The sequence below is a fragment of the Leptonychotes weddellii genome, chromosome 6, assembly GCF_054177405.1.
Source record: "Leptonychotes weddellii isolate Sample4059 chromosome 6, ASM5417740v2, whole genome shotgun sequence".
Classification (NCBI taxonomy): Eukaryota; Metazoa; Chordata; class Mammalia; order Carnivora; family Phocidae; genus Leptonychotes; species Leptonychotes weddellii.
This window is the reverse complement of record NC_138374.1, coordinates 47,353,747-47,375,172: the sequence shown is the minus strand read 5'-3', so window position 1 is coordinate 47,375,172 and position 21,426 is coordinate 47,353,747. Positions and strand designations below refer to the sequence as shown.

General features: G+C 37.8%; 1 protein-coding gene across 6 annotated transcripts; it reads right to left on the bottom strand.

Annotated features, from left to right (window-relative positions):
- Window positions 1-64: 64 nt before the first annotated feature.
- Window positions 65-21,404, bottom strand: AP3M1 (adaptor related protein complex 3 subunit mu 1). 6 transcript variants are annotated; one of them, XM_081822960.1, is made up of 10 exons: window positions 21,180-21,404; window positions 15,217-15,283; window positions 11,444-11,719; window positions 10,608-10,779; window positions 7,730-7,867; window positions 6,266-6,351; window positions 5,159-5,292; window positions 4,100-4,307; window positions 2,677-2,821; window positions 65-2,194 (listed from the first exon to the last, which is right to left on the bottom strand). In XM_081822960.1, exons 3-10 carry the CDS (start codon window positions 11,714-11,716, stop codon window positions 2,094-2,096), a joined length of 1,257 nt encoding a protein of 418 aa, XP_081679086.1. In that variant the 5' UTR covers window positions 11,717-11,719; window positions 15,217-15,283; window positions 21,180-21,404; the 3' UTR covers window positions 65-2,093. The 6 variants fall into 6 exon arrangements, with proteins under 6 accessions (XP_081679086.1, XP_081679085.1, XP_081679087.1 ...); XM_081822959.1 differs by lacking the exon at window positions 21,180-21,404 and adding an exon at window positions 20,799-21,158; XM_081822961.1 differs by lacking the exon at window positions 21,180-21,404 and adding an exon at window positions 20,909-21,037.
- Between the last annotated feature and the right edge of the window lie 22 nt (window positions 21,405-21,426).

Below are 21,426 nucleotides of genomic sequence, written 5' to 3'. Positions count from 1 at the left end.
TGCTCTGACACTGAGGCGTGCCCATCTGAGAACGCTCAATCAACAGTCAAGCTAAAAAACCAACTTGCTGCTTCCATCTTTTTATTGACAGTATAACCAGATTAGAGAAAGGATATACTGGATTCAAATTAATAAATACAATAATTTAATTGTAAAAGGAAACAGTCTACTTGGAAGTTTCAGCAGAAATTGCTAGAGACAAGGGACTCTTGGCATATAATCTGCTTATTTATATATAAGAGAAGATAGCACAAAAAGAAAATTGGACAGTCCAGATATACATGGTTGAGATTAGGGATTGTACAGAAAGAAAAGCAAATATACTGATTGTTCTTTTGAGATAGGACATTAAAAGACATTAAAAATAAAAGCAATTGGACTGGGTAATCAGTGTTAGGCAAAGGGAATAAATATTTGGCAACATCTTGATTTTAGCTGCCAAGCTGATATTGGTTACCCAAGAAATTTCAAATTTGCAAAAAGTGCCATCTCCTATTAGATGAAAGGCAGGCTGGGTACCCTAGGCAGGCAAAGGTAAGAAGGCTGCTGTCTGGTGGGCTCTCTGTAGCAGCACCGACCACTAGCTCTTGACAGCAGAAAGGGATGAATTTAAGGGCCATTCTTAGCATGATATGGAAAAGGGAGTTATAAGCCAAGAGGAATGAAAAGAATGGAGTCACGAAGAGAAGAAAACTAACCGCATAAGCAAGAACAAATGGGACCATGAAGAACAAGCACTTGTATCTCTCAGCCTTTCTCCATTCTTCCTGTCTAATGAGGCAAAATGTCTGGGCAAGGACATCAAAAGCCAGGAAGTTGAGTGAAATGATACAACTCTAGACTGACTTGCCAACCAAGATGATTAATATGGTTTCGTCAATGTTACTGAGGATCTTGTTACTGCCTCAGCATCATGTACTTCCAAGTACTCAAGACAGTACAGTAGAGACGTTCAAGTAACAATTAAGACAAGAGTTTCAGGAAAGAACCTATTGGCCACTGTAGCCTTGGGAAGCACACACTATGAAACGGGAGCTCCCCCCTAAAGACAAGGGATGCAGGTAAGTTCAAGACCTCAAGAACAACAGTAAAAAAGATAAAATTGATTAAAAAAAAGTGATGATAGTGAAGCAGGCACATTTTCTTTCTTTTGCTGAACTAGGGCTTGAGGCCTTTAGGCTAACGATGGTTTAAGTGGTGTTGATAAGCTTTATAAAACATGAAGGTGGCAAAGTTCACTTAAGTTTCTCTTTTACGCTTTAATTTGCTTCAAATCTCAAATGCCTGTGCTTGCAATAACTTCCTAAAAGCAGAAGTAGTGTTCCCTTTTATTGCCTTAATAAAGCATTCACCCCTTTGATACAAATAATTTTGACTATGCTATCTAACAGCTGAACTAGTGGCACAAAACTGAGACGGTACTTCCTGCAGCAAGGTCCCTGTAAATCAAAATCTGAGCTTTACGTAAAAATCTTATTTATAAAAAATACAAGACCAAGTACAGTGAAAATGGAGCCTGGAGCTGTGGGGCTCCCTGCCAGGCCCAGTGGAAGTGGCTTTTGCTACAGTGCTTGCTTAATGGCACAAGTGAAAAGCTGAATAAGGCAAACACTTGAAGAGGCAGTTTTTTGTAAACTTCTTGGGGTGGGGGGAACTTCCTCTGTTGGGACAGATGTTGATTTGGGCCAGCTAAGATCAGGTGTGCCATTGGGCTGCACTTGATACATCGTATTACAGATGGAGAGGGCTCCTGCTGAGACCAGTTCACTTGTTTTAGGGGAGAGGTTATCACTGTAGCCTTTTGCCTTTACTGTTACAATGTGCAGCCTCCAGCAGAGGTCCCCCTATGGAGGCAATCACCTCCAGAATCTTCCTAACTGAAAAGATACAAAATCAGCTAAGTCATTCAAAGTTTCCTTAGCTTATAGCTCTTCAGAACCCTACATTGATTACTAAGCAACTTCGTTAGCTGTGTGTAGCTCAATAGGAATGCTTGGACTAGAATATGGACGCCCACCAACTTGGTACCTAACAGTAATAAACTATAATGACAGTAGGAAAACAAACAGATCTTGAGGAATTTTGGCCTCTTCTCATGTTCTCACTTGGAATTTTCCAGCTTTCGTGACATATTTGACTCCTTTAAATGGCTTATATTTCTCCCCATACATGTCCAAGCGGTTTACTTTTAAGCCTGTGTCAAAAAGAATAGGTAAGGAAAGGAACAAATTATTTTCCTGGCCACAGCAATCAACAATTATTTGTTTAGCAATGAACACTACCCAGTAAATCTGACATTAGCCAAGTGTCCCTTCTACCATTTGCAAGCAATCTCCCTTCCACTATTCACATATTACAGCACTGTGGGGGGGTGGTTTTAGTTTAGATTCCCATGTGGGCAAGCAATGTCTTTTATGGATAATTCTTTCTGTGAGTAGGAATGAGTCCCTTCCTTAGTGCTCGGATGAAGAGGGTACGGTGGAAGAAAGCGGTGTGAAATCAGGTGCTCTGCAAAATCACCGTACCTGGGAGGACAGCCCTGTTGCCCAGTGTGACAGGCAAACTGGAGCTGCTGTTCTTTCTAAAGAGGGAATGCTCCTACCCTTCTAAGCTCCTGACAGCTGACCTCAGCAAAACTCAGTTCACCCTTAAACACAAGTCAAAACTTATCCTTACCAGAAATAGCAAGTTGCTGGATCTTGAACTGTATGTTGAGACTTGGATTCTCTTCTGGCTTGGGTGCTCCGGACTGTAAATTTACCAGTCCTTTAAGACTTGGGAGCTTTTGTGGAGTAATTTTTCCCACATCCCATGTTAGTACCTTGAAAAGACATAAAAAACATACAATCTGAACCATTTACTAAAGACAAATGTTCAAAGACACCATAAACTTCTGTACAGAATGAAGCACAGTGTCTTGGAAACAAGAGACCTGGGATCTTCACGGAATTTTACGACTAATCAGGTCGGTGACTTGGAATGGTGAGAGCAGAGAACCAACATCTGTAGAGCATCTACCTACTTTTGGATAGAGCACTGTGCTTAGCACTGTTCATACATTATCTCAAAGAGGACTGTGATATAGATTTTGTCTTCTTTTTACACAAAGAAACTGAGGTTCAGTGGTCAAATGACTTGTTCAAGGTCACACAGCTAGTGTAGAGGCAAGGTTGGGGTTTGAACCTAATCTGATTTCAAATGTTCTTTCTACTATACCACCTTCACTGTAAGTCTCCGGGTCTCAGTTTACTTTTCTGTACCATGAGAAAATGGACCTAAATTGGTGTTTTTTAAACTTTTAGCTTTCTTTGTTCGAGTAAAATCTTTAGTGTGGAAGCTCAGTAACAGTCAACAAAGTGAAGCTATTACAGTTGAAGCCAAGGTGAAGGGCCAGGGATGTGGAGCTCTCCCTTCATTCCTCAGCCTTGCGTAGTCTCTGGGGAGGTTCTTCAAATCCTTAGGACTGGAGTAGATGATCTCTGACATTCAATGATTTTATTTAAAAGTATGCCTGTTCACTTATCAGGCAGCTCAATGACTCTGCTGTTGAAAAGAATCATACTTTTTACCCAAGCCGAAAGCTGACAGAAAATCATCTTTTACAATTTCTCTGAAAACCCTTTGCTAGAGGCACATTTATATATGGTGAGAAGCAGCTTTCCTAGCCAGCATCCCCTGTGGAAGAGTATGAAACAGTGCTTTTAGATTACAAAGAAAGGTCTCAATGATCAATTTCTACAGAAGATTTAACAATTAATAGACTACAATACTGACTTCTTATATCCAGATAATGTTTTTCTCTTTTTAAAAAAGCTTTTTACATCTTCTTCCTCAGTGAGTACATCTCTAGATTATCAATGGATGAGGAAAGGCACACTCCGAAGGAGAACAGAATGAGTCTCACTTTTCAGTTCATCTCCTCAGCAGCAGATGCGGGATTCCCTCCACAGCCAGTGGCCAGGGCACAGCACAGGTCGCTCTCCAGGTTTTGTTAGGAACTTTAGTTTCAACCAAGACATTAAACCCTTCCTTCTGCCCTCCCTGCCATCGTCAAAGACCGCAGAAACATTTGCTCACTCTTGATTAGAGGTGGCTGTACCTTGGTGACTGGATCAAATGTATAGCTGCCTTGTGTTGGTGTCAGGTTCATATTCAGCACAACTTTTGGCATGTGAACTGTTACTGTGATTCCTTCAATAGTTTTTCCCATATTCTGCTTTGGTCCAATCGTAATATCAAATCTACCACAAGAACTGTTCTCCTTAAAGCTGATGCTGTGTTTCACATAGACCGGTATTGCCACTAGACTGAAAAGAGAAAGACACAACCACAAACGTAATTAATGGTGTGAGACAGCTCTTGAGGGAGCACTGAAACCTCAGTCCAGAGTATCCTACTCTACCTCTGACTCCACGATAGGGCCATATACCCCCCAGAACGGGAGACTCCGCATTCGCTGGTACTCACCAGAGGTACTCACCAGCACATGAGGAATTACACAATTTCTGAGCAATAAGTATACACATCAAGACAGGAATCAAGATAGTATAAACAACTGGGGCAAATAGGCCTCACATGAAGAATTAAGATCCCACAGAAAAGATAATTTAAAATTATCCTAAATAAAACAGTCCCTATGTGGTAAGAGCCAAGAAATAATTCCTCTGCTTTTGAGTCCCATCTGGTATTACCCAAATACCTTCTGGTATTTTCAAGGGACAAACCATTTACAACCCACAATGCCAATTCATTTAAACCCTAGTACACAAAAGAGTGACCTGAAGCCAGTTAGTTGGGAGACAGCCTAGACAGCTGGAGATGTGTTTGTGTCCTTCTGTCAGCTATGAAGTCTGTAGACCACAGTAAAATTATGCCATGGGTTCAAGGTTTTGCATAGCTTATGCAGAGTCCAAAATGCTTGTTTGTTCTCAGGTATGTTTACTAGTCTCTTTTACTACTACTTTATATTCTCAAATATAAGATACACTGATTATTTTAAATACATATTTTCACCAGTTCTTCCCGAGTTTCCTGGTGAGCCATGGCTAAACGGAGCAGTGATGAATTCAAGTATCCCACTGTCAGAATGAAAAAGGTAAGATGAATACCCATCACACTGATACATGATTGCAGATTTCTAGTTGATGCATCAACATACTTTTGTGAGCTGACACGATATGATATGAGTCGGAAATTTCCATCTGGAGGAATAAATGACAAAACCCTTTCAGATTCCCAGCGCTTGAACCGGATGCAGGGGTGGAAGCTGACATCATCTAGAAGCCGTGGGTTCTGCCAGGAAAACAAGACAGCAGTATTCATAGAGTGCATGGAATATGGCAACTCTACTCAGATATTATGAGAAATTAATATATTCCCTAAGGATAAAACAGTCATGTTAGGAGTTTGTTACTATGACCACAATAACACAAACTTAATGGTTTCACAAGGCTTTCAAATACATATATTTTTAAAGATTTATTCGTTTATTTGAGAGAGAGAAAGTGAGAAAGGGAGAGGGAGAATCCTCAAGCACACTCCCCACTGAGCATGGAGCCCGACATGGAGCTCGATCCCAGGACCCTGATATCATGATCTGAGCCAAAATCAAGAGCTGGCTGCTTAACCGACTGAGCCACCCAGGTGCCCCACAAATATTTTATATGTGGGACAGGACAAGTGAGCATAAGAACTCCGTTCTCTTTTCTTAGTAGTGTATCATGCTGAGTCTAAAATGACACAAAAGATCAATGCCCTTTCATACCAGCAAAGCAAGTAATTCAGTAAGTGAGACTACGGATTTGCAGAAGTCAGTCAGCTATTTAAGCCACTTCTAACACACCCAGGAGAAGACCTCTCCTCAGCTTTCCATAAAGGCCATGCTCATCATGTAAGTCACTATCTTGGGAAGCTGGCTAAGAATATTTCTGAGATAGGGGGTGCCTGGGTGGCTCAGTCAGTTGAGTGGCTGACTCTTGATTTCGGCTCAGGTCATGATCTCAGGGTTGTGAGATCGAGCCCCATGTTGGGCTCCCGGCTCAGTATGGAGTCTGCTTGAGGACTCTCTCTCTCTCCCTTTGCCCCTCCCCCTGCTCAAGCTCAAGCGCGCACTCTCTCTCTCTCTCTAAATAAATAAATCTTACAATATTTCTGAGATAATCTTTACAGTCTAAGATACAAACATCTCTCAGTATTTATCATTTCATTTGGTACTTCATATGTATTGGGCATGTAAAGAGCTATAGGACAGGAGAACAAAACTTACCATGAAAGAAAGAGAAAGGTCAGGCATTCCAGATAGCTTAATGCAAGCATCAATGACCCCCTGAATTTCTGCAAAGACTGTAGATCCTGAAGAAAGAAAGTGATAAAATCACTGGAATCTGAGCCTTGACTAGAATGATCACTGTATCTGAAGTTATGGAGACACCTCCTGGGTGTCACATATAATGAAGCATGCACATCTACTAACAAGTTAGTGGACAGGGGATCCATTACATTGGTTATGACAGCTTCTTCACTAAGTACCAGGGCCCACACCTAACTCTGGTAGGACTGTGGTAATTCTAAGGAATATCAAACTTGCCTCTATTTTTTTTTTTTTTTAAGATTTTATTTATTTATTTGACAGAGACACAGAGCGAGAGCGGGAACACAAGCAGGGCGAGTGGGAGAGGGAGAAGCAGGCTTCCTGCAGAGCAGGGAGCCCAATGAGGGGCTCGATCCAGGACCCTGGGATCATGACCTGAGCTGAACGCAGACGCTTAACAACTGAGCCACCCAGGTGCCCCAAACCTGCCTCTATCTTGATAGAGTCAACCTTGTAAGACAGCTGGATATGAAATTAAAGTATTTTTGGGGTGCGTGGGTGGCTCAGTCGGTTAAGCGTCTGACTCTTGGTTTCGGCTCAGGTCAATGATCTCAGGGTCATGAGACAGAGCCCCACCTTGGGTTCCATGCTGGGTGTGGAGCCTGCTTAAGATTCTTTCTCTCCCTCTGCCTCTGCCTCTGCCCTCTTCCCCAACTCTTTCCCTCTTAGAAAAAAAAAGTGAAGTTAAAATATTTTTAATGGAATTTAAAAATGAGGAAAATTTCTCATTGAAATGGACTAAGCTGTTAACTTTCAAGAAATAGGAGCCATTATTCTGTAATAATACAGCTATTCATTCTGTATGATGGAATTTTATAATGAAAAGGGCACTCACTGAAGAAAAGATATTGGCTATTAATTCACAATAGCTCATTTTCACACACCAACTAGCTGTGTGACCTTAAGCAGATTACTAAACGCTTTTGAGCCTCAGTTTCCTTATGCATAAAATGTGAGGGTTGGACTAGATGTTTTTAATAAAATTTTATGGTTCTAATACAGTACCGCTATTTTATCTGGGGTCTTTATTAGAAGTACTGCATATACAGTGGTAGCAAAAGTATGGTGCATGGCAGATAAACAATAAATGTTGAAAAAAACGGCAAGAGGGAGAGGCATACAGGGTAATAACTGGTTTAAAATAAGGCAGCATGAGATCTGATTTACAAAGGTTTGGCAGATCTCAGCTAGTGGTTATGAAAATTATATGTAACCTCTGGGCAAAATAAACAGTTTTTTAAGCTATTAAGAAATGAATGCCTTTCTGCTGAAACCATACTACCAAGGGATTTCAATTTTCTATTCAGCTTATGTCAGCTCAACTGTTTTTCCCAAATAAGACCACATGCCCACAATTACCTGATTTATCTATAATTGCATCTATTTCTTCAACGACATCAAAATAAGCTTCATTGTTTGTGTACTTTACCCCTGCCCGGCGCCATGGGATGTTGGACAGCTGCCCAGTGGGGAGTGTGTCCCCAACATTACTACTGCCTAGAAAACCGGAAAAAGAGAAAGCAAAGGTAATACATAAAATGGTGATCAGGAAAGCTATTAACAGGGATGCCTGGCTGGCTCAGTCGGTAGAGTGTGCGACTCTTGACCTGTTGTGGGTCATGAGTTTGAGCCCCACATTGGGTGTATCGTTTACTTTAAAAACAAAAAGAGAAAGAAAGAAAAGCTATTAACAGGAAAAAAAAATGCCGTAGCTGCTTCTTTAATGTTTGGGTTTTTCTTCATTGACGTTGTGGATAGTTTCCAGAATTGTTGGGAGATATATCCATACTAACATGATCAAATTTCTAGAAGACAGAAATAGGCCATGTGGTCCTCTATGTGCCAAACCAGGTTAAATTCATTTACTTATCTTTTGCTTCCTGTGTGTTAACAGTAACCTAACCTAATTTCAGTGGCTCAACAACAGAATCTCGTTATGCTGCCACTGATGGAAGAAAAGAGGCTAGTTGTTTTAAAACCTTCTGCTGATAAAATGTCTCCACTGAGAATACAGAGTGATAAGTAGGCCCTTTGGTATTCAGCTTAAATTCTACATGATATGCTGCCAAGCAGGCCTCAGCGGAGTAACTGGATGAAGAACACATTCTTTTCCCATTTTTAAGTCGGCACACCCATATGGCTGCAATATGGCTCATGTTTAATATCTGGCTAATTTACTGGCAAATTGACATATGTCTGAAAATAAGTCTAGTTGTCCAAAACATACCCTTGAGCTGTGACATATTTAACATTTTGGTTAATTTACATTTCCAACTCAAAAGTAGTACATGCTTAGTAACAACACATGGAAAGTTTAGGAAAGTGGCTAAAAAGAATCTATCTTCCTATTACCAGACTACAACTACCATTAACATTTTGGTATATTTCTTTAAACATTTCCCTCATAAATGGGTTGCACTTATTTTTTTCTATTTTGATAAGTTTGCTTTTTTTCTGACTGCACCTTAAAAATAGTTGCAATCATACTGTATATACAACTTTATAGTCTAATTTGATTGGTGTTTGTTTCTCCAAACCTTTTGCTTTCAAGAATTTTCTAAGAACACTGCTTTCACCTTCCTGTTCAAACTTTCAATGTTTCCACACTGGCTTTATGATAAAAATTAAATATTTAGCCTACCATTCAAGAATTTCCTCAACTCTTAAGTTTTATATCTCATTACTCAGCTAAAAAAACAGCTCTGTTCCTGCCAAATGAATTCATACAATTCAAGGTTTTTCACTTTGTGTTTTTTCTCATATAGTTCCACCTATAGAATGCTCTTATTCCTCCCTCCCTCCCTAAATTCTGCTGATTCTCTAGGGCCCTGCACTGGGGCCAAGCACCACAGTTCATCTACTGAACCATTTTCTTTAATTTCATAATGCACTGCCTTAATAACCTATATATTTTCATTCTATATTTTAGTAACTATAAAATACACGTTTATTTTAGAAATTAGTATAAAGCAAAAATAAAGATAGTATGTAGTTCCTTAGTTGGAGATGGTCATTGAAAACATTTTAGAACTTTTTTGTCTGTATGAATGTTTATGTGTAATTAAGAGAAATTTTTATAGTTTTGTAAAGTATATCATGTATACTTTCAGTGTCCTTGTATTGTTTATAAAGTATGGAATTGCCTTTTACATCTTATATTATTTATGTACTTTAATTTTTTTTCCCAAACTCCCAAACAGAGCATAAGTTTTAGGCACACTTACTCCATCTTCTCTTTCCTTGAATTTCTCCTAATGCTCCGCCTTATACAGAAGATGAATAAAGCTTTTTCATAGGCCTCCCTTGCCCCATTTTTTAGGTCAATACACTTCGAGAGGGGTTTAAAATGGCAGACAGCATAGCTGGTGTGGCACGTAACATTTCACAGAAATCTTTCTCTAGAAGACTTCAATACTCTCAAAAAATACAATCATCTGGATGTACTTAATTTCTAGCTATACTCAAGAAATAAACAAAAATTAGAAATTTATAACACAAGTACAAGGCCCACAATGCGTGAGATCTCACAAATAGACTAATTCCCTATCTCTTTTTGTTTTAATAATTCTGCATGTATAAAAGACTTGGAGGAGACACTATGTACTCTGTGGTAGAGAGTCTTAAATTTTCTTTTTCCTAGTAATTTGGGGGTAACAACATAATGCCAGTTTTATAATGCTATTTATTAATTTTTATTTTTCTCCCAGCATTTATTGAGATATCATTGACATATAACATTGTGTTAAGTTTAAGGTATACAACATGTTGATTTGATACACTTATATACTACAATGATTACCCAGGGTAGTGTTAGTTAACATCTTCATCACATCACATAAAATAATGCTAATTTAAATATTAAAATGCCAGTCTATAAATAGACTAAATGTTCTTCTAAGAAGCCTCACATATAGGTTTCCCTTTTATAACCTCACTATATTGGCTTCTTTACGATTAACTGGGAAAATTTATTCAGTCTTATTAGTTTTAAGTAATAGTAATAATGTTTTTGTGGGCCTATAGAAAAACCTACAATAAAAGAGAATAATCAAGTTTTCTTTATCATTTAAGACTGAGTTTCCCCATGAAAAGAAACACACATTCATTTTAACAATACCACTAACTTTAACTCTGGCCAAACTGGACTACCTTAATAATCTGCCAGATCATAAGCAACAAGGAGTTGTTTATAAAGCTTTAATTGCTCAGTTCCTAATGCAGCATGTTTTCACCTTACCTGTGATAGAGTTGACGACAGAACGGAGAATTGTTGGTGGTTTAATCAGTTCTTTCAAAATATTAGATTCAGTAGCCAGTGGAAATCCATTGTCTAACATTTCTTCCAAGAGCTCATATACAATGACCACATTATCCTTAATTGCAGCTTCCGAACACTCACCAAAGTAGTCCTTAACAAAATGTACATAATATTGCACAATGGAAGGCATGAAGAAAGGCTTTCTAAACACTCTGTTCAGAAGGATAAACTTAGAGTAGCATAATTCATTGTTTAAGATGTAAGTCAGAGGGAAAAAACCCTCCACAGTTCTATTCCTCAATATTTTCTCAATATTTTTAGATTGAACTGATTTCCTATTATATATTAAGACAGAGAGTACATTGAAACATTAAACTAGGATGTGATCTATGAACTTAATTTTCCCTGATTAGATACCCGCCCAAAACACAGATTAAGTGTTCAATTATTTGGTATACTTAGCAAGATAATAAAATGTAAATATTAGAAGATTACATAACCAATAAAAATTTTGGAACCATTCAAAGATCTTTATGTAGAGGGCATTACTGTTTCCTGATGACATAATCTGTAATACATATAAATATGGCTTCCATGACCATGAGATTACTATGTTCTACTGAAACAGTGAATGGAGCAGCCATGTGTACGGCTGTGCACCCTACAAAAAAAGGGTTTATGAATTTATGCTTAGTTGAAAAGAAGAGATAGATGGAAGACACATCCAAAGCTGGATAATTAAAGAATATAATTATGTGTCCCACCCCCAACTAACTTGATTAATTTAAGTTCAAAATATTTGATGAATAACCAACCTGAAAAGTGTCAGCAACTCGATGTAGGAACTCAATTACAAAGAGAGGGGGCACTTCAGTCTGTATGACAGACACAAAGAAGAGCTTGTCCCGGTAGATACTGATGAGGTAGTGATGAGGTGTTGAAATGACAGGTGGTACATTTTCAACATCAGCAGCTTTCTCTTGAGCTTCAAAGAAATAATCACAGACAGACTGGCTTACAACGCTCTTCCAGTGCTTCTCTAGAAATATGTCACCGGAACAGTTTATGAGAAATAGACTGTGGATCATTTTCTGGGGGGAAAAAAGTTTAAATTTAGTGTACATCAAAAAGTATCCTTGTATTATTCTGACATCAAAACCAGACAAAGGCAATAGAAGAAACTACAGACCAATATCACTTAAGAATAGCTGTAAAACTTCTTGACAAAATACTAATAAACTGAATCCAGCAACATATAAAGATTATACACCTAGACCAATGGGGTTTATTCCAAAAATGGAAGATTGGTTCAACATATGAAAATCAATGTAACATACAATCTACATAAAAGACAAAAAAACATATAATGATTTCAAAACGTGCAGGAAAATCTTTTGATAAAATCTAGCACCCGTTTACAATAAAAACACTTAAAACTAGAAAAAGAAACTTCCTAACCCCAAGAGAGCAGAGCATCTGTGAAAATCCCATAACTAACATGATATTTAATGACTACAGATTAAAAGCTTTCCCCTTAATATCAAGAATAAACAATGGTGTTCATTCTCACCATTTTTATTCAGTATGGTACTGGAGAATCTAGCCAGGGCAATTTGGCAAAAAAATGAAAAAAAGGCTTCCAAACTGGAAAGGAAGAAATAAAACTACCTCAATTTGCAGATGATACAATCGTGTATATGTAAAGTCCTAAGAACACACACACCCCCCCACATGTGCTTGCATGCACAAAATCATAGCTAATAAATGGGTTCAACAAGGTTGCAGGATACAAGATTAGTATTTTTAAAAAACCAATTGTATTTCTACACATAGCAATGAATAACCTGAAAATGAAATTGAGAAAATAATTCCATTTACAAGAGCATCAAGAAGATCAAAATATTTAGGACTAAATTTAACAAAAGTGCAAGTACATTGAATAGTATAGAACATCATTAGTACAGAACTGTACGGAACATTATTAGTATACATTGAGTAGTACAGAACATCATTGGAAGAAATTAGAAATTAAAAATACCTAAAACATGGGAAGACATTTCACATTCATGGATTAGAAAACTTAATATTGTTAAGATAGCAATACCTCCCCAAATTGGCTTAAGATTCAATGTAATCCCTTCTATGATGCCAGCTGCCTTTTTTTGTGGAAACTAAGAGGATGGTCCTAAAATTCATATGGAAATGAAAGAGACAAAGGATAGCCAAAACACTCCTGAAAAAGAAAAAATTTGGAGGACTCATACTTCTAGATTTTAAAACCTACTACAAATGTACTAAGTGGTACTGGCAGAATAGTCATACAGATCAATGGAACAGAATGGAGAATTCTCAAATTAACCTTTACATATATGGTCAACTGATTTTTTATAAAATTGCCAAGACCATTCAGTGGGAGAGAGAACAGTCTTCAACAAATGGTGCTTGGACAACTGGATTCCCACATGCAAAAGAATGAATTTGGACCTCTACCTTATACCATATACAAAAATTAACTCAAAATGTATCAAGACCTAAATATAAAAGCTGAAACTATTAAAAACTCTTAGAAAAAAGTATCCATTAAGCCCTCATGACCCTGGATTAGATAATTTTTTTTAGATGACACCAAAAGCACAAGCAACAAAAAAAGAAACAGATAACCTGGACTTGTATCAGAATTTAAAACTTTTGTATTTTGAAGGACATTATCAAGAAAATAAAAAGACAACCCACAGAATGAGAGTAATTGCAAACCATGTACCTTATAAGGGACTACTATCCAGAATATAAAAAGAACGCTTACCGCTGAAGAATAAAAAGACAACACAATAAAAAAAATAGGCAAGGAATTTGAAGACATTACTCCAAAGAAGATATACATATAAATGATCAATGCTTATCGAGCACATGGAAAGGTGCTCAACATCTTTTCAAATGTAGATCAAAATCACAATGGGGTAACATTTCATATCCATTAGGCTAGATATAATTAAGATGCAGACAATAACAAGTATTGACAAGAAGGTGGAGAAACTGGAATCCTCATACATTGTTGGTAGAAATGTAAAATGGTACAGATGCTGTGGAAAACAGTGAGTTCTTCAAAAAGTTAAAGATAGAGTTACCAAAAAACTCAGCAGTTGTACTCCTAGATATATAACCAAGAGAATTGGAAATGGATGTCCATATAAAACTTGTATACAAACAAACAAACAAAACAAAACAAACTTGTATACAAATGTTCCTAGCAGCATTATTCAGAATAGTCAAAAAGTGGAGACAACTTAAATGTCTATCAGCTGATGAACAGGTAAATAATTTTCCAACAATGGAATATTATTCAGCCATAAAAAGGAATGAACCATGAAAACATTATGCTAAGTAAAAGAGGTCAGACATAAAGGGTCACATATTGTATGATTTCATTTTCTAAAATGTCCAGAATAAGCAAATCTACAGAGACAGAAATTAGGTTAGTGGTTGCCAGGGGCTGGGTGGAAGGAAAATATTGGGGAGTTAGCGGTTATGGGTTTGCCATTTCTTTTTAAGGTGATAAAAATCTGGAATTAGAGATAATGGTTGTGCAACTTTGTGAATATACTAAAAACTACTAAATGGTATGCTTTAAAATGATGAGTTTCATAATATGTGAATTATATTTCACTTAAAAAATATTCTTAATAACTGTGACACATGAATCTACTCCCAGGTGGATTAAACATAAATGTGTACAAATGTGCACCAAAAATATGTATAAAAATATACTGTTATAGTGAAAACCTTGAACTCAAAATATTTATTAATAGTACAATGGAAAAATAAACTATAGTGTACTATTAAAATGAAATAATATACAGCAATGAAAACAAACTATTGCTACATGAAGCAAATCTGGATGAACCTTACAAACACAATACTGAACAAACAAAACGAGATGCAAAAGGATACATACAGTATAATTCTATTTATATGACTTTCTTGAACAGACAAAACTAATCTATGGTTTGAGAAATCTTTTATGGACAGTGGGGGTAGTGACTAAGAGGGGCATGGGGGATGTTTCCTAAGGTGCTTGTAATGTTTTATTTCTTTTCTTTTTTTTTTTTTTTTAAAGATTTTATTTATTTATTTGAGAGAAAGAGAATGAGAGAGAGAGAGCACATGAGAGGGGGGAGGGTCAGAGGGAGAAGTAGACTCCCCGCCAAGCAGGGAGCCCGATGTGGGACTTGATCCAGGGACTCCAGGATCATGACCTGAGCCGAAGGCAGTCGCTTAACCAACTGAGCCACCCAGGCACCCCTATTTCTTGATCTAGATGATAGTTACAAGTTATATTCATTTTGTGACAATTCATTGGGTTTTACATTGTGACATATAATTTTCTGAGTGTTAACTATATTTCAAATAAAAACTTTATTATCTTTACAAATGGGGGACAGTAGAAAAATACCTAATTACCTTAACGTGTTCCTTTCTTTTATGTAGATAACATCACTTACCAGGTGTTTAGCCTAGTGGTCCACTAATTAAAAATTATAGTATTGTGTAAGTATAGTCTAAGTGTAAAAAATTTAAAATGAATACATACAGTTTCCCTGCCTGAAGATAAATTCCAAAGAGGAAAGGAAGACTTTCCAGAATGGATTCATTCAATTCTGTTGAGACAGAAAACAATGACACCAACCTGACCAGTTCTTTTGAGAGCAAGTCATTTATTTTATGAAAGCAGCTGACATTTAAGGACTATCTGGTGATGATTTCCCCTTCCCATTTGGCACATGTTCAGAAGTTTTTATGTAAATTACTAATTAGTAAGATGTGTTTTAGTAATTACTGTATTAATAAATATGAATGCTGTTAACATTTTCAGGTTCCTGTTTATTAGAAACAATGTTTCTTTGTTCAAAGGCATCTCTATTTAGCCAAGCAATCAATGTGAGTTGGCAGCAATAAACCCTGAGGCTTCAGACCTACTCAATTTTTCTAGATTAATACTGAAACCTGTTAAATTTTTCTACTTCATCTAGTCAGATGCTTTGTTTAACAGGTTTGCTTTGTGTCAGCATTATATTTCTATTTGAGTGCTAAGTAGTGTCACTGGAATACAGACTTGCTATACAGAACCTACTGGCTTTAACTATAACGTCTGCTGATACACTTAAAAAAAAATGAAATAGGAATATCCAATAATAAGATCTGCAACTAAATTTGTATTAGGACACATTTTCTTAGAATAAAATCTTCATCTGAAATACAAAGTGTAGCTGAAAGGAGAACATTGTAATCCACTCAGAACTCAGATGTGAGCACTTTAAGTGAGCCAGCTATGGAATATGGTACTCTTTACAAAATTAAATTTTCAGCTCTATTCAAAGTTTTTTAGTCATCAAAAATAAATAAATTAATAATATCTAAAAGGTACTGAGTACTTACTGTAGGCCAGGCACTATGCTAGGCACTTCCCTACATTATCTCATTGAATCTTCATGACTCAATGTTACAAATATTGCGCTTATCCCCGTTTAAAGCTAAGAAAATAAAGTCTTAGAAATGTTAAATCAGATCATAAAATAAGTATCAGAGCTAGGGTTCAAACCCAGGTCTGGATGAATCTCGGGCTCCTGTTCTTATCCGACTCCAGGAGACTAATTATTAGGAACATACTCTAATGCTGCACTGTCCAACAGGATTTCCTGCAATGATGGGTATGTCTTGTATCTGGGCTGTCCCATACAGTCTCCACTAGTCGTATGTGGCCACTGAACACTTGAAACGTGGCTAATGCAATGGATGTACTGAAGTTTTAATTTTAACTAATTTAAATGTACATAACTACATGTAGTTGGTTGTTACCATACTGGACTGAGCAGCAAATGTGCTCTTTGAGCTTATAATTTAAGAAGAGCTGAAAGATGTGCTTCTTTAGTTAGAAGCCAAAATGTGTTCTAATAAATTATTTAGAGCAGAAATTATATTTAAAAGAGCTGACAGAAGTTATCTTCTAAAACCATTCATCCTATAGAAGGTATAGTTCATATGGATCTGTGGTACTTTGTTGCCACAGTATACCCTAAACGAGCTGCTTGTTCTTGAAGCAAGTGACTTCATAGTTCCTTTATTTAAGAGGCCAAGTTCCTATTCATCCTCTTAAACTGGTGAAAAAATCTTTCCAGGAAGTTTGCACCAAAGTTGTTTTTGTTGGCAATAGTTCTAATCTCAGAAGAATACAGTAAGTTAAACCGGCCATCTGGGTTTATTATCCTTAGTGCTGAGATGAAAGCATAACACTTGTAGCTCTCAACAGTGCTTAGCTTTAAAACCCACCTTACCCTTCTATTGTAAGAAAAAAGAGCTTATTTCTTCTATTCCTTTATGATCAAGAGCCTAATGCATATAACAATTAAATAAATGCCACATGTGGCAGTGTAAATTAGTCTGTTTCTTTAGTTACTTATCCTTTTAGTAGCTGCTGTAACTCTTTTCATCATTCTAATAAACTTTCTGGGAAAGCTACACACTCAGTGCAACCACAACCATCTTTGTGTTCTTAGTGACTTTTGAATCAGAAAACAGAATGCTACCAGCTTATTTTAAAGCCACTTGAGAAAGTTCCATCAGAACTTTGCAGCTTAAATATTTCATAAATCCTCTTTACCCATGCTGAACAGTCAACCCGATGATTCACAAACAATGCAATTATAATACAGATGGTCCCTGACTTAACAATGGTTTGATGTAAGATTTTTCTACTTTACAATCGTGCAAAAGTGATATGCATCCATTAGAATCCATACATTGAATTTTGAATTTTGATCTTTTTCTGGGAGAGTGATATAATAATCTCTTGAGATGCTGGGTAGAGGCAGCAAGACGAAACTCCCAGTCAGCCACCTGATCACCAGAGTAAACAACCAATACACTTACAACCATTCAGTTCTTCACTTCAGTAGTCAATAAATTACACAAGATATTCAACACTTAACTATAAAATAAACTTTGTGTTAGATAATTTTGCCCAACTGTGGGCTAATGTTAAGTGTTCTGAGCACATTTAAGGTAGGGTAGGCTAAGCTATGAGGCTCAGTAGGTTTAGGTATATTAGATGCATCTTTGACTTACAATATTTTCAGGACATAACCTCAACAGAAGTCGAGGAAGATCACTAGTCAAAATACCCTTGGAATATGTCTAAAAAAGAAAATGTATTCCTTCTACATAAAACAGAACAGAGGCATAGAAGAGCCTATATGCAAGGTAAGAGAATGAGACCAGGGAAGACTCTAGCTTCTCTAATTCTCAGACAGTATTTTGACCATTTATTCATTCAACAAGTAGTTCTGAATATGTTTTATATATAGTAAGCAATGGGGATAGAAAGGTGGACAAAGAGTCCCTGAACTCAGAGTGTTTAGAGTTCAGCAAAGAAGGCAAACAACTTATTACAGTAAGATGCAATTCCTATTATGACAGGGGAAATACAGTGTCCTTCAAAATTCCACAAGTCTTTGAGGTGACAGAGAACACAAGTAAAGAAATCCAGTACAAATTTAGCAATTTTAGGAGGTGAACGGAAGTGGTGAGATGAGACTGGGAAGGAGATAAGCAGAGATTGGTTCACTTAATTCTCAGTGCAATTTTTTATGGTTTTAAGCAGGGAATTCATAAAATCCGATTTACAGTTTTAAGAGAGATTGCACTGTGGAAATTGAATAATAGGACACCAGTTCAGAGATGAATTAGGATGATGGCCTGGACTACAGTGTTGACAGCGGGGATGGAGTAAAATAAAAAGATAAATGTTTAGGCTTGAGCAGATTAGGTGGATCTGGGGGGTGGAGATGAGAGGAAAAATGAGGCACTTAGCCCTGGTCCTGTATATTGACCTAATTCTGGATATATTTGACCCAAATGGATATATTCAAAAGACTATTATATATGTAGGTCTAGTGCTTCAGAGAGAAGCTGAGTTGGAGACACACTTATGAGTAAACATGACTTTTTGTTAATGGGAATTACAGCTACAAGGAGAAAAAACTACAAAAAGAGAATGTACATAGTAAGAAGAGAGCCTATGGAAAGAACTCCAACATCTGAATAGCAAGTGGGTCAAGGAAGTGGGCCTAAAAAAAAGGCTGAGATGTGGCTGAAGAGCAATAAAAAAAGGGGGGGGTAACAATTTTTAGTAACTAGCGTGTGTTAATGTGTTTCCAGAAGAATGGAACACTAAACATTTTAAATGGCACAAAGAGGTCAAGCTACAAGAACTGAACAAAAAAAGAAAAAAAAAGAATTGAAAATGTCTTTTTTTAATTACCTGCTGAGGGGCTTTTTCAGACTCCCTTTCAATCACACCCTCCCCCATAAAATTTTAATATTACATAATATATATCTGTGTATCTCCTTATATACTGTAAATATACTGTGTTTTATATATAAAGAGTATGTTTGGTTTTTTTTTTTTGCCTCACAAGAAGCAATTTTTGTCCCTATTGAGAATTTATGATTTAACACATAGAGGACATTGGTGAATTTAACAAAGGTAGTTTTAGTGATAGTTCAGTGGAATGCAGGAAACAAGACAGGCTGAAATGGGCTAAGAAATAACAAGAAATGGGAAAATTAGAGATAAGGAGAGTAGATGATACATTCAAGAACTCTAGCTGTGAAGAGGATGAAAAGACATGAAAATAAATGGGAGTATTTCACACAGTTAAGGAAGAATATTTCTAATTGCTGAAGGAAAGGTGTGAGTAGAAGGGGAAAGGCCGATAATATAAGAGAGAGAAAATAATTGAAAAAAAGAGGATCCTAATAGGGTAGGGGAGGATGGCATTGGGAGACTAGATGAAAGGATCTGCCTTCCTTAATAAGAGACGCTTTTCCTCTTTTTTTTAGATTTTTATTTATTTGAGAGAGAAAGAGAGCATGTGCGCACGCAAGAGCACAAGTGGGGGAGAGGGAGAAGCAGGCTCCCTGCTGAGGACCCTGGGTATCGTGACCTGAGCTGAAGGCAGCCACTTAACTGACTGAGCCACCCAGGCGCCCCTGGACACTTTTCCTCTTTAAACAAAAGGGAAGAAGGTTTGTACATTTGGTTGTAGGAAGATGAGCGCTTCTATTTTTTCTGTGTAGTAGGAGAGATCATCTGTAGAGGGAGAGAGTTCCTCTTCTATATAAAAGCCATTTGCTACTCACGCATTGAGATATTATTGGGCTACTTAAAAATTTCTATTCTGCAGGGAACTCCAATAGTATATTATGGTGAATGTTTAGAAATATTGTAAAAATCCTAAGATTTAGTAAGAAAAACTAACCTTACTGCAAAGAGAGCTTTCCTACCAAAGATATGTAAATTTCAGGTAATTCCTCATTCACCTCATTCCCCAGCTTTTCCTATAGTCTCAACTGAAAGTGTCCTCCTTTATCTCCAAAACTAATCCTTCCATTTGTAATTTTGATCCCACTCCATTCTCTCTCCTCTTGGGTCTTATCTATCTCCTCTTTCTTGAATCTTTAATCTTACACATTGGTTACTTGCTTTCTGCCCCAAAACATAAAGCGCCTTGTATTCTTTAAGACAAACCCCAATCCTTGACTTGACATTCTCAATAATCTTGCTTCTTGCTCCAAATGATGAAGGATTAGTTTACACTTGCAGTTTCTCTTAACCAGTTACTGACTGTATTAAAGCACCTCTCTCAAATGGCCTAAGGACTTCCTAACTATCAAATCCAGCTACCTAGCCTCAGACTTCAAATTCCTCCTTTGACCCTTGCAGCATTTCATGCCATTGATAACTTTCCCCAAACCAAAACAAATACTTATTACCTTATTACGTGAAACTTCACCTGATTTGGTTCTTACCTTGAAAGTTTCTTTTCGGCTTACTTCCCAGCCTTCCTCCCCCCACCCCCTTCTACTGTTTCTACCATCCACACCTAAGCCATTGTTTCAAACTCGGTATTTCTACAAAATTCCTCCTCCTCATGTAAGGTCTCCTAATTTTAATGGCACCACCTTCTTAATCATATAGGCTATAGCTTCAACTTCGGGCACAATCCAAATCCAACAAATCCAACCAGCCACAGCGCTCATCACTTTTCCATCTCAGTTTAGATTCCTGTCACCTCTCCTTAAGAACTGCAACACCCTCCTTATGGTATTCCGTACCCCAAGCTCATCGAGGCGCCACCCTCTAACAGGACGTCTGTTCAGGTTAGTCAGGAGTTTTGTCTTCCAAAGCAGAAGCTCAGGTCCAAGTTGTTGGTACTCCAGCTCACCGTGGGTGATCTTTTTCCCGCGCCGAAGCACGGGGAGGGACGCCAACGAGTCTGAACCTCTTGGGCCTGGGACCCGAGAAGGCCGGGCTGCAGGTGCACCTCTCCCTTCCGGCCCTGCCGGCAAGAAAGCCCAGAAGGCCGAGAGGGAGGCGCGGTCAGCATCAGAGACTCTCCCGCAGCCCAGGCTGGAGTCCGGAGCCCCAGCTACTCAGTCTGCTCCCCAGTTTTCGAGCTGTTCCCTGTCCGCAGGCTCCCGCCCCCCCACACTCACCCCGACACCTGGGCCAGCCAGTGATTCGGCGCCAGGTCCACTCCGGACCCAGGCTGAGGCGGCTGAGAAGGCCGCGAGGACCCCGCAGTTGGGTTGCCCAATAGGTTGCCTGACTAACAGCTTCAAAGAAACCAACTCGGGCTACAGTATCGGAAAGATTAAATAAGTGGAAAGACGTTGAACGAGAAAAAAGATGTCTCTTGAGGTTTAGGATCTAAATCTTCCAGATCACCCAGAACCTAGAAGA